A 13,523-nucleotide genomic window follows, 5' to 3' on the forward strand; every position below is an offset into this window, starting at 1 on the left:
ACTCTCGCGTGCAGTGAGGTAATTGTGGTGGGCGCCTTAGCGACCTCACTCAATGCACTAAGTACTCTGGTATACGTGTCGTTACGGGAGCGGTGATCCGACTCCTCGTGCGCACTTACCAAGTAGGAAGTAGTTTTCAGACTGATTTATGTACAATCGTATTAAATATAAATACCTGTTTTAACCAATCATAAAATGTCATCTCTGTAGATAACACTAATATGTATTGCGGGCGTATCTTTCTAGATACATCGCGTAACGGATGATGCTAGGCGTCATCCCTCCTAATGTGAATGCACCTATATGCATCACATACACAAGGGTGGTTCACAATGTGAACAACACCCAAGTGGTGGGTCTAATTAATTTACTTAAGCAATTGACCATCCCCTTAAGTACACACAGTGTATTTGACGGGGACTGTGTAACATTAGGGTAGCTTTAGCCCGTTACAGCTACGGTAATATGGAATGGCATGAAGTGCAAGCTTTTCCACCGCGATTGCTCTGTCATGTATTAAAATCCAGAGGTATCCGCTCCAGCCAATCAAAGCTCGTTTTTAAGTAATTCATTAAGAACTTAGGGGTTCTGCATTGGAAGAGGCTGGTTAGCGAAAACTGGGGTTGGTTAGCGGATCCCTAATTTAATATACATCACGACTCATTGATCACCGCCCATTCGCGCGTCTAGCAGCGATTGGAGGGGTTGTTTTAAAGACTTAAATTAAAGAATGAACAGAACTGACGCATTTTGTAGGCGGGCACGTCGTAATGCGGCCACTCTACTTAGACACACACCCTAGCTTAGCGAGGAAGCGGTCTTAACCTGCTTCTCTTGCGTGCAGTGAGGTAGTTGTGGTGGGCGCGTTAGCGACCTCACCCAACACACTAAGTACTCTGGTTAAGTGTCGTCACGGGAGCGGTAATCCGGCTCCTCGTGCACACTTACCAAGTAGTAGTTTTCAGACTGATTTATATTTAATCGTATTATATATAAATACCTATTTTTACCAATTAAAATGTCATTTCTATAGATAACACTTAATATGTATTGCGAGCGTATCTTTCTAGATACCTCGCGTAACGGATGACGCTAGCCGTCATCACGGATGACGCTGGGCGTCATCCCTCCTAATGTGAATGCACCCATGTGCATCACATACACAAGGGTTGGTCACAAATGTGAACCACACCCGAGTGCTGGGTCTATTTACTATAATTTAGTAATTGACCACCCCCTTAAGTACACCAAGTGTACTTAACGGGGACTGTGTAACATTAGGGCAACTTTAGTCCGTTACACATTTGCTGCTACAACTATCGAGTTTGATATTATTGGAAAGGTTTGTCGTTAAATCGTCCTCAAAAATTCTTAGGCCAGCTACTTTGAAATTAATAAGACAAATTAATAGGGGTGGTAGCCTTATCGCGCACTTGCTGCATTTTTTCTACATCCAGCTCGATCCACCGCCCAGTTGGTCTACGGTCTTAAGTTCGCATCTTAGCAGGTCAGAACCCTCGTTGTCCCCGGGTTGCTCCCTAAACCTCCCGACTGGTGGTGCGGCAGTAATACACTCTACGTTCAGAAGGGCTTTTACCAGAAGGAACTTACTTGCCTCTAATAAAAGGGCGTCAGTGATACTGAGCTACACCTAAGCACTACGGTCATTAAAAGGGGTGGGTGGTTATGATGTGGACCTTTTGCACTGTGATAAAGTTTAGCGTTTAGTAACGGAACTTATGGGTATGGCAGACTGATGCATCTGTTTTGACCGCAATGCATCGTGCGCAAAAATATCCTCACGATCTCGTCGAGGACTTGGAAAATGATCAGATTATCGACGCAAGCATACACGAGCAAGGACAACAGCCGATGCGTCAGGCTTTGGATGAAGAACTTTTGTGGATGCTTTTACTAGCGGCGGTTTCTGAGTGCGTGACGACGTGCTTTGTACCAGGGTACAGTCTGCTTTCTTCGGGGCTTAATGTAAGCGGCACAGCATTAAACTGGATTGGGCCCTTTTTGGACGGCGCGACATACGGATACGAGGATCAACTTCACGGCGCAGAAATGCCCCTGGCCTGCGTGCATTTCCGGTCGGCGTTTTTAGGGTACGAGCGGCAAGCATCATACTTTTAATTGGGGCTGACTCTGTGATTGCACTGTTCCGACTAATTACAGAGTGTTTACATCGTTTTCATTCATGGTTGATCACGCTGGAGATTTAAGTGGAATCAGCTTTGGAGCGGGGCCGATCTACATCTGTATATCAACCCTGGGAGGTTGCTGTTTTTTCTACTTGGGCTATCAAGTAGCTTTTGCGAAATGGATAAAGCCCCTTGCTGGATATGCTTCAAAGGCCCTGCACAAGATTGTACATAAAGTATCGTTGCTCAAGAGCTTGGTGACATTTGTGGGAGTCACAACTTTAAGAGCGGCACTAGGCTCGCATGGATTTGTGCGGTTCGTCACGTATTGCTCGATTACGTGATTAAATTTGGCTTATGTTTTTTTATGCTGATATGATGGCAGTGATCCGAAAGATCCGCAATTTATTGGTCGGCTTCCTGTCGCCGATGGCGAGGAGTTGCTGCTTGGCATTTTTATGTCATGCAGTGCTGTTCTGTTATCGAACTATGTCAGCACATTTTTCCCGCGTGAGCCGCCCCAGTTGCGCAATGCTGCGTCGCCTGGTGGTGGCCCATTTATCGATTGGGGCTGTCTTTGCTGCAATCTTTTGGCTAGTTTTTTAGCGGGATTGGCGTACCAGCTAAGTCGAATTTTGTCATCGGATATGACAAAGACGCTATTAGCAATGAAGTTTGTGAGCTCGTTTTGCGGTTCGTTATCGGGTTTTTCGGCAAGTATTAGCATAATCATGGTACTGATACTTTTGTCAAGCATGGAATCACTTTTGCGTCATTGACATGTGAATAAACTGTATTTAGCGCTTTTGGATGGCGGGAAATCGACATTCGGCCTTGTGGAATTTAGCGTTACAATTACTTGTGGGACTACTTGTCATGCCGTACTTGTACAAGAATGAAGCCGTGTGATGGCGCCATCTGTCAGTACAGTGCTCGCTGAGCAACGACTCGGTGATCGCAGAAGCCTTGACCTTTTCTATGGCATATTGTGCAGAAGGGCATGCTTGACAGCCAAATCTGCAAACTATCATTTTAATTCCTTAAGTGCCAAATTCATCAATTTGAGGTGTATATAACGCCTAAAAAGAAAGCAACAGCTTCTTAATAGGTAGTTTCCCTATCTCATGCACCATGGGTGAGAGAAAAATTGTTTTTTTCTGATAAAAACTTATAATCGGCGCGAAAAAATAGGGCGATAAGTGCATTTAGTTTTTTAAAAGCACTTACCTGTTGCCTTGTCAATACAATTGTGTGGTAAAATACCCTTTTATTCTATTTTAAATAGCTAATCACTAAAATCCCCATTTATTATGGGTAACATATGGAACTGGCCAGTCTGGCTGGATACCGTGCTTGAGGCAGTCGAGTTCCCAACACGAGTTCCCGACCTGGATGCCACCCTAGGTGGATCGACAAGTTAGTATCGGAAGTTTCACAGGCGATATTAACATAAGAAGTTAAACATGAAATATTATAATCGGTATGCTAGTCGTGATATTAATATTAGTATGTTCGCTTATACAACTAGGGAAGTTAAAAAGTAGAGCAAAACCTATTCGCACCTCAAGAAAATCCAAAATCCAAATTCTGTATTAAGCCAACCTAGCTTCCTCCACCTTATGGCATTTTAAATCAGGATGAATTGTGCGATAGGTGTCAATTACGATTTTAGTGATGGCAATTGCATTTGAATAATTGCCTCGTCTTTAATCTGGACAAATCGACGTTCAGGTACCGAGCGCTGCATTGTGCTTGAGCACTAACGCCAGCCATCTCTCATCGACGCACAAACGCCTTCACAAGGAAAACACACAGGCCTTTTGCTAGTCCTCAATCGCACATTGCGCGTCTTGAAAAAGTTAAGTATTATACTCGTATCTTGGGTGGGCACTTTGGGTTGCGCACGAAGCACACAAACATTGACTTTAACTCGGCATCTCCCGTGTGCCAAGTCGGCGTCTTTTTTATGCGATAGGTTCAATCGCCGTTTGTAATCAAGCAGAGACGGGCGCCTATGCTTTCAGCCGATTGAAAATACATGTGACTAATGTTTGCGTTCGTTTTTACTACGTCGTCCTGCTACAATCGATCTGCTAGCTGCCTTGAGCTTGCACTTTACTTGCAAGCATTTTGAATCATGCATCAATGCACTCCACATTAAGTGTTGGCTGGCTAGTTGGCGCGCGTTGCCACAACTAACAGATGGGTCGCATCAAAAAAGTTACCTGTTTGTTTTGGTAAGTACAGTATTCCGCTACTCTCGTACAAAGCTACTGCTACTCAATGTATTTCATTCTTATATATTCCTTATACATTAGTATTTTTGATTAGCTTCAGTCTGATTATTTCTGACAATATCGATAGCAAATCACTGTAGTTCCAATCACGGAGACGCGCTCCCTTCATCGCCAGTCCGGTTTCCTTCACCTCCGTGTCGATGTTTCGTAGGTTCAACAGTTCTTCGCCCGGCAAGAATGTCAACAAGTCTTCCGGTAACTCGCGCGTCTTCGCTGAGCAGGTGGCGCGCCAGTACGAAGTACAACGCGCAATGAATAGGGAGCGCGTGAAGGAGCTGGCGGCCATCGGTGAGCGTCGCGCTAATCAAATCATTCGTTTTGTGACGGACGGTGATCAAGAAGTGGTCGGTTCCGCTGCTGTCAACGCCGTCTTGCGCCAGCAGAAGGAGAATTTTACAATACACGAAATACACGACATAGAGGACGAGTTGCTGGTCATGAAGGGTGTCGTCCGTCTTCAGAACACCACGTGCGACGAGGTAATGGCATTGCTTTCGGGTCGTACGGCTTCTGAGGTCGATACTTTTTTGCAAGACCTATTAGGTGCGCAGCATGCAGCTGGGCAGGCGCTGCATTACACGGAGGTGAGTGCGGACGCTGGTAACGCGCCCGAACCCCCTACCGAGCCCAACACGCCGCTTACGCCGCAGACTCCATGTGGGTCTGTGCCGTCGTCGTCTTCCCTTATGGTGCAGTGGATGGCGCTTAACGACGTGCACCCACAAGCACCGCTTCGAGAATTTTTCTTTATGCGCTTTAATCAGGTCTTTAGCAATAGAGGCATCAATTCCCTCGGAGGCGGTGCGTCCTATGGCGTCTCAGTTATGGAGTCGATTGAGCTGCCCAGGTGTGGGCCTATTTTTTCGCAGAATCACATGCAACGTCAGTCTCTGCGCAAGAGTGGCTTCGTAGTTGAGGCGTCCGAGGACAAGAGCTCAATTACCACGCGCGTGACGTTCTTTATTACGGCCCCGTACCGTTCGCATTCCCTGGAACAGGACCGAGCTTGGCTATTGCGTGTAGCCGGGTGTGTGCGTCTTGTACCCAGTGCAATCGTAAATCGTCGTATTCGCCGTAACCAGCTGCGCGACCGTCGAACATGGCATTTTCGCAACATGTGCTCCGTTTGCGGTAGCAACTTTTCTTTGTTCACACGTCGTGCACATCACTGCCGGATCTGTGGTTCCTCTGTGTGCTCCAAGTGCTCGGCCATCCGTCAGCGCTCCAAGTTTTCCTCAAGTACTCGCGTATGTATGGCATGCTTGAATGGCGATCAAAATGGAGGATATGGCTCCTCGGGTGCGTACGAAAGCCGCAACGGAGCTGCTAGGTCCAGCGACAGCGGTGGAGCGTCATCAAGCCGTGGAAGTAGTGATGGTGAGTGCTTCGGCAGCGTAGCACACGTGACTTTAGAAGAAGCATTAGCGGGATTCACTATCGAGCCGACTTTGGCAGCGGAAATGTCCCGATGTCGAAGCAACTCGTCGAGTAGTTCTCTCAGTCAAGCTGAGAGTGGAAGCGGTGACGTGTGCGCCAACACGCCGTTTGACTATGAGCTGACATTTTTGAAAGGCAATCCTTGGCCTGATGCACCATTGACGTCGACGGAGGAGGAGCGCATTCAGGTCATTCAAAGGCTTAATTTGTCACAGGACTTTGCCAACACTATTATTCGTGGATTACTCGAGTTGGCGTGTGCGACCATCAATTGTCACGTGGCCGCTGTTTCGGTGGTAACGAAATCGACAAGTTTGTTTGTGACCACGATTGGCCTTGTGGGTGACCAGGTCCCGCGCGACGTTGGCGTGGATGCCCACGCTATTATGTCGCGCGAGCCTCTAGTGGTGCTCGACATTCGGAAAGATATACGTTTTGCCAAGAATCCGCTAGCTCTGTCGATGCAAGTTAACTTCTTTTTGGGAATTCCGATTTTCATTAAGGAAACGGGTGTGGTGGTTGGTGCACTTTGTTTTGTTGACAAGGATGCTCGTAAGAGAATGCGAGGCTCAGACTTGCGTGCTTTACAGCTCATTGCGGCACGAATGATGGAAAAAATGGATGCTCAAAACAATGAAATGACTGAAAAGATCACGGAGGGGGTTCGACTGTTGTAAAATACGCCAGCTCTTCAAAGTAAAATGAGCTCGTGATTTCGTTGTTATAGAATTTGAAATTTGTGTTTATATTATGTTGATCCGTTGAATTCAATTTACAGACGTCAGTTCTTATCATGATCTTTTAAAAAGATACCGCTGGTTCGTCTTAACGCCATTTCGCTATCTTTCCTTTCTTGCACTGACGAGCTGGTCGCCGCAGCCGACGCTTCCTTTCAACCCCATAGTCTGAATCATCGCTCGGATCGTCCTCGTCTTCAATCTCATCGTCGTCCTCTTCGCTCTCTGAAGAATTGCTGTGCCAGCTATCTTCCTCTTCTTCGGAAGTAGCGGCAGCAGGTTGAGAACGAGCTTGTTGGTTGCCAGGTCCAGTAGTGGATTGTAACTTCTTTTTCTTTGCGTGATTTTTATGGTTTTGGAGATGTACTCCGGCCGCGTCTAACAAGAACTTGACGCAGTATTTTTGCAAGTCTTGAACTAGTCCACCAATAAAAGAATCCCAACCATTGTAAGTGATTGCATTTTGAAACACTATTTTAACGTGAGCCTGCAAGATGAATTTAATTGAGCTTAGAAAGACAGGTAATATCAATAAGTACGAATGAATAATGGTACTCACGAAGTAGTCGCGGAAGCTTCTGTACTTGCAGAGCTTGTCTCGTATTGTACCGAAATCCATTGGATGCAAAATAATCTCCGAGTATTGTGGGGCTACATCATTAGTCACAGGGTTCCCAAAGATGTCTGCCTTATCAGCTTCCATCAAAGCTTCGTGAAACACCATAAGAACCGCTTGCAAGTCCTCCTTGCACGCGCGCTCTATTATCGCACGATCTGTCATCGAGTATTTTTCAATCAGAGCTGGGTACGTCAGCAACTCGTGATTAAAACTTTGGCGTTGTCGTTTTCGTGAAGAGCTTCCGGCTCCAGGTGACGCAGTCATAATTGTTGCTCGAGGTGAACGACGCGTACGAGTCAAGACTAGCGGTAGTTCTGCGACTTCTCGATTCCGAAGTCGTCTAGGACCACTTGCTGCAGCAGTGCTTTCATCCATTCTATTGCTGCCTGTCGACTGAGCTTGGCTGGTTTCGGCGCTAACAGACAATTCCTGTTCTGCAATGCAATCAACCTTTTTTTCCATTTCTTCGTCTGTTATTTCCTCCCTACTATGAGTGCGGAGACGTAATGTTCTCCGCGGCGAGGATATGTGCTCGGCAGTAATTGCAGGAGAGGCCACAGCAGCGGGCACGTCAAATGGAGTATTTTCAAGCGTAGCATCATTGCTAATAGTGGAACTTAGAGATGTTTGTGTTAACAACCCAACGTCAAGTAGCGCCAATTGCTGTTCTTCGGGGTCTTCACTGAAATTTGTCAAAAAGTCACTCGGAGGATACGAAAAAATAGCGCTAGCTCGCTCTGTCGCCGTTTCTCGTAGGGTGGCGTAACGCGTAAGATGTGGAAAATGTCGCTGCGCCTGCGTCAAAATAGCAGCGACCAAATTGCGAGAGTTTTGCGAGATAGGGCTCGATGGAATATTGTATGCCTCGCAGTTAGTACTCAGCAATCTTGCATCACCTAGAAAAGCTTCGACTTGACGATAATAACCGAGACGAAGTCGCTGTTGGATTTTTGTGAGATCAATTGGATTGGCAATTGAAATGGGGTAATCTAGAAACGTTTCTTCATCGACGGGATACATAAAGTCTCGCGAAATTGATAAAGTCAAAATCTGATCCATGTCCTGTAAAAGTGCTTCACACTTTTCTCCAACGATATTCCGCGAAATGTAGAGCCTCGTCGAGCGCCTACGCAAGGAAAGGATCCTCTTTCCACGCCGTTTGTCTGCCGATGCCGACTCAATTTCCCATGGACACACACTGCATGTATCATCTTCGGGGTCGTCCCAATTAACGATCACACACTCCCACGGCGAATTTTCTTTAAAGCTACTAGTTGCTAAGGGCTTCTGTATAATGTTTTCTATTGTTCCATAAGATAATTTTGCCTCAATCTCAAGACCATGTTGATTTAGCTGCACAAACGGCATCTGAACCCGATCTCCTACACACCAATTGCCACAGACACCACTCTCGTACACGTGATCAAGCACAAGAAAATTGGCTACATCGTTCGAGTGGTACAATAATTTAAAATGAAAGCGTGCGGTCGGTTCCCTCGCACTGGGAAGCAAATTTTCGTCAACGCTCGTGAAGTTTGCAAACGGGGACGACTCGGGAGTGAATAAATTTGCCGTGTCAAAAGATGTATTTTCTTTTGTCTCGCCTTCTTGTTCTTTCTCTTCACTATTTCTAACAATTTGACGTACAGCGGTAGTTGGCACAGCCAGCACCGCGATCAACAATTCGCACTTGATGGTATTGCACCGCGCGTGCTCTCCCGCGGTAGGAAATACATATTTGACATCTACGACACGACATTTGACAGCATAAAATTTTGACAATCGAGCGTAGTATCTTGGTTTTGGCATTTCTCCGTAATTTAAATATCCAGGATGTCCCTCTGGTAAGTATACCACGTAGTCACCAATTTGAGGAACATACTGATGAATTGAACGTAAGCTGACTAATTGTAACCATTCACGATGGAACTTAAGTCCAAAGCGCTTAGAAGCCGGTTCGATAATAGCCCCTCCATTTTCTGCGAAAGGTTCGTCCGTCTCTTCGTGCCAAAGTCTTTGAGTGCGTCGACCTTGATGATCTGGGCAATAGAAGTGCAACTGGTCCACAGACCAGCCTAGATTTATCGCACACTTCCAGTGATACGAAGCAGGACAAGCACTTACAGTGCATCCAATAGTAGCCCCGCGCCTACTGCATGCAACGCACACTAAAGAGCGTCCGCGGCGAATCTCTCTAGTCACATTATACCACTTACCATCTCGGTTAAAGCACAAAGGGGACGCAATCGCGCAGTGGTCATGCACAAAAACCCTTTGAGCGCCATAAATTAAGGGATGGACACCCATGCCATTCCCAGGCAGTTTAAGCATCGCGTCATCATTCCCAACACCACAGAACGCGCATGGAATCAATGCGTTATCCGTATTTTCAGCTGGAGTAGGGGCCACGCCAAGCTGAACCCGTTTAGTATCAAGCATTTGGTCGTATGACATGCTTCGGTCAAATCGATCAAGTTGATTGTCACCTATGATGACGCCGTCGTTTGACTCAACCACGACTTCGTCAAGAACCTCGACATTTCTAGCTTCTTGATCACTGATCACCCCATTTGAAGATCGATCTATATCAGACCCGTCACCATAATCATCTTCTGCTTCGCTGTTCACCATTAGTCTAGAACGCGATCTGGTGGCATTTCGTCTGATTCGCAACCGCCGTGGGGCATCTTCACGCTCCTTTTCTTCATTATCTGACTGCAATCTTCGACCATTACGCACTGAAAATCTTTCACGTGGTAATCCGCGTTGTCTTGTGCTACGAAGGCGTCTCCGTCTATCATTACCGAAAGATATAGAAGCCTCTTCATCATCGCTTAAAGTGTCATCTTCGTCTAAATCTAGCTCGTCCTCGTCTTCATCTTCTTCTTCCGCGGCGTGACGAGGTGTTGGCACCTCAAAATCTTCGTCATTCCGATCATCCTCACTTGAAATTTCAAGCTCAAGCACTGATGTGTCTCGCTCTTCTACTGGAGATGCACGTCGCCTTCGCTGCCGCGGATCTGCATTTCTTCTGGACCCAGATCTTCGATGCTGAAGCTCGGAGATCATTACAGGAGCACCATTTAATCTGAATGATGTCCGAGCTAACGCCCTAACATCGGCAGCAAATTCTTCTTCTTGACCCCAGACGGTAATTTCACCCTTGACAATTGCAAGTGGAAAAGAGCATAATTCCTCTTCACCTTCAGGTGCGTGATGCACAGCACACTGAATTTCCGACTCGTAGCTTTGCAGAATTCGTAGACGCCGATTCTCTGCAAACTCCCGTGGGGTCCACATTTTGTTTGGCAATAAATGAGGAGGTTGATGTGGGTATTGAACTAAGGAGGCATCCATTAGTGGACCAGAGCCCATTAAACTTGGCAGCTCTTGCGTTTCCCTATCGCGAACATTATAATGTCCATCGGTGATTAGCATGACATAATCGTGCGAAAAATACTGCTGCACAGGTGTTGCTGCGTATTGCTCTCCTGATCCTGTACCAAAGATAAGCAGCCGGCCAATTTGATCCGTAAAGCAGAACCCACTGCCATCCGGTGTAAACCCACCGTCAAGATTTGAAAGAGGCTTTGAATCTGACGATAAATTCGTAAATGACTTCAGCATACGGCCCGACGAAATATCCCATAGGAACACACGGCCATCGTATCCTGCTGTCAAGACAATACGCCAGTCTGTTGGGTGTGTACTTAAAGCAAACGCTGCATTCACGTGACCATTTTTCTTTTCCTTGTCAATCGCACCCAGCGTCATAATCAAGCTTCCGCTTTCTGGGTTCCAAATTCGTATTCTCTGCTCCCAATCTGGGTCTACAGACTCGTCATCAAGTTTAACGCTATGAAGAGTTATAAGCCGCTTGTCGTCATGCGTCCAGGCTACCATGTCAACAACGGGAATGGGCCTTTTGCGACAACGACCGCCATAAATAGCAGAAACACCATGATCCTCTTCAGAAGACTCCTTCGCCATAAGAACAGCACACGTTAAGCATTTGTACTTCCGCTTCCACCTCCAAATTCGAGTTGCGCTGTCTTTGATAGAGGCAGTTACAATTCGGTCACCTCTATAGTTATATGCAATGCTCGACACCGGGCCTTTATGGCCTTTCATTATTGCAATTGGTTCAATGCTTGGAACGTCTTCGTCAGAAAGCGACGATGATGGTAGGTCATTCTGCACCTGAGGAGGTTGCAAGGATCGAGGTGTCGACTCGCGCAACGTTCCTTCCGCAACTGATAGAATCGGTAAATTTAATGTAGCTTGCAAATGATCTCGAGCTTGCAGTGATGCCGGAACTAGCAGCGATTCTTGAGTCTGCAAAGGCAGCGGACTTTGAGGTTGTGTCGGTGCCAACATCGAATCGATCGTGGTTGGAATGGCCACAGCTTGAAATTGATGTGTTGGTTGCGAAGCTGGTGTAATTTCGGATTCATTTTGTAATGGCTGGAATGCATCACCATAAATTGCAACAAGAGAGGGTCGAATTGACTCTACCAATTGCTGCTCCGTCACTCCGACCTCCTGTGGTTCATCAGTAGGTTGATACCGGGGCACTACTGTCGGCGCATTTAATGCGGATGCCATCGATATGTCCCACACGCGCGCAATTCCGTCATGACCTCCGGAGGCCAAAAAGTCGCCACAGCGACTAAATGTAACACAATGGACTTTACAAGAACGAATTCCTTCACGACGAGCGTGTTTCATTGCGTAAATGGGATGTAGACTGAGCATATACGCGTGTAGCGAATACAGCCTCCGTGCAGTTTCAAGTTTTGTTTCTGGTTGTTCCGTCCGCGGAATTTCTGGTAACTTATAGCAAAAACAACGTCCGTCGTCCGAAGCCGTGACGATAATATTACGCATTGGGTGAAATCGAACAGCATTCACGACACCAGAATGACCGATCAAGACTGCCACTGGGGCGCCAGTAGTGATTTCCCACACCCGAACTGTCTTGTCGTCCGATGACGATGCTAGTAGCGAATTTGCGTCATTCACCGCTAGATCCGTGATATTACCAACGTGTCCTCGTAAAGTGAACAACAAATCGCCTGTCTGCAGTGACCAAATCTTCACTAATCTGAGCCATTTGTATACAATAAATACCCAATTAGTCATCAAGACTAGCCAACGAAAAATAGTAGAAAAGGCTGTACCTATCATCTGATCCAGTTATGACAATTTTGCCCACTTTATCGTATGCAAGACAATACGCCTGAATCTGCAAGTGTCCGCTCAATGTCTTTAAACGCCGGATTCTGCTATACACATATGCCGGTGGTAGCTGTGAGTTCTGTTGCCAGCTTATTTCTCTTCGTTGCAGCAACGAAACTTGGTTTCGCCCTGTTCGTACGCATGTTTGCATTAATCCAGCCTCTTTTGCCTCCTTCATCAACGTTTTCACCTGTTTCTCCGTCTCAATTTGCTCCTGTCGCAAGTGAAATAGTTGCTTAAATGCTCGCACATCTGCAGCAAGCGTCGTAACTTTGTCTATACCGACACCATCAGTCCTTACAATCAGTTGCAACTCCTTCGGCAGCTCCTCTATTCGATTTGCTGATATATACCGGTGGTAACGCTCGTATTTCTTAATAACCTTTTCCACAACGAGTTGTGTCTTTGAGAAAACTCGCAGCTTGAAAAGCTGACGCACAAGTTCTTTGGCGACTATTATCCTCCCATCAAAGGACAAACGGACCTTTTCCGTCTTCACCCTCGAGCGAAGCAATAAACTGTTATTCTCCTTCATAGGCACATTTTTTGCGAAAGCGTTCACCTCCTTTTTTTCATCAAGGCTCGCGAACGACGCTGCTGCCCCCTGCAGTAATTGCATCAAGTGGCTGGATGAGATGTCCCGATGCCGCAGTCGGAAGTCCTCGAACGTAGCTGCTCGATGCTTTCCTGTCCAATCTATACCACTTTTTAACAATTGGTGCTCCGCTAGCTCTTCGATTAAGGTATCAGCCGTCCTCTGGCATACTGACCGACGCTTAAGAAAGTCCGCAATGAGAAAATAGACCTCGCTTTCGTCGACTATCGGCAACGAGGACCGTTTCTTACAGTCCTTCGCATCCTCACATTTTTCCTCTACAATGGTTTGATCACCAGATATTTCAGGTGCTGCGATTGCTGGAAGCTCCTCTCGCTCGCTAGAGACGGCATCGCCCAGCCAAAAGGAAGCGGGTATGACGCCATCTGAAACCAATGGAAAATGCCCATCTGCATCATTTAGTGGACTAAGCGGCGCCGGGTCGTCCGCCAT

At 46.6% G+C, this 13,523-nt stretch overlaps 3 protein-coding genes across 3 annotated transcripts; 2 read left to right on the forward strand and 1 right to left on the reverse strand.

The window, feature by feature from the left end:
* Positions 1-1,290: 1,290 nt before the first annotated feature.
* CCR75_008867 (uncharacterized protein) lies at positions 1,291-3,514 on the forward strand. Its single transcript, XM_067966914.1, has 5 exons — positions 1,291-1,676; positions 1,753-2,111; positions 2,182-2,463; positions 2,533-2,881; positions 2,949-3,514. Exons 2-5 carry the CDS (start codon positions 1,777-1,779, stop codon positions 3,054-3,056), a joined length of 1,074 nt encoding a protein of 357 aa, XP_067814747.1. The 5' UTR covers positions 1,291-1,676; positions 1,753-1,776; the 3' UTR covers positions 3,057-3,514.
* Positions 3,515-4,584: 1,070 nt separating this feature from the next.
* CCR75_008866 (uncharacterized protein) lies at positions 4,585-6,558 on the forward strand (the record flags this gene model as incomplete). Its single annotated transcript, XM_067966913.1, has 1 exon — positions 4,585-6,558. One exon carries the CDS (start codon positions 4,585-4,587, stop codon positions 6,556-6,558), a length of 1,974 nt encoding a protein of 657 aa, XP_067814563.1.
* Positions 6,559-6,706: 148 nt separating this feature from the next.
* On the reverse strand, positions 6,707-13,523 carry CCR75_008865 (uncharacterized protein; the record flags this gene model as incomplete). The annotated part of the gene is made up of 2 exons (XM_067966912.1): positions 6,707-12,341; positions 12,418-13,523. The coding sequence occupies 2 exons, from the start codon at positions 13,521-13,523 to the stop codon at positions 6,707-6,709; spliced, it is 6,741 nt and encodes a 2,246-aa protein (XP_067814745.1).

This window comes from Bremia lactucae, linkage group LG10 (genome assembly GCF_004359215.1).
Source record: "Bremia lactucae strain SF5 linkage group LG10, whole genome shotgun sequence".
Taxonomy (NCBI): Eukaryota; Oomycota; class Peronosporomycetes; order Peronosporales; family Peronosporaceae; genus Bremia; species Bremia lactucae.

Bases quoted from the DNA above. Each gene is read 5' to 3' on its own strand.
- CCR75_008867 (XM_067966914.1), top strand. From the start codon at position 1,777: ATGCATCGTGCGCAAAAATATCCTCACGATCTCGTCGAGGACTTGGAA. The intron at 2,464-2,532 runs GTTCGTCACGTA...ATATGATGGCAG, and splicing joins GGCTCGCATGGATTTGTGCG to TGATCCGAAAGATCCGCAAT. The intron at 2,882-2,948 runs GTACTGATACTT...AACTGTATTTAG, and splicing joins CAAGTATTAGCATAATCATG to CGCTTTTGGATGGCGGGAAA.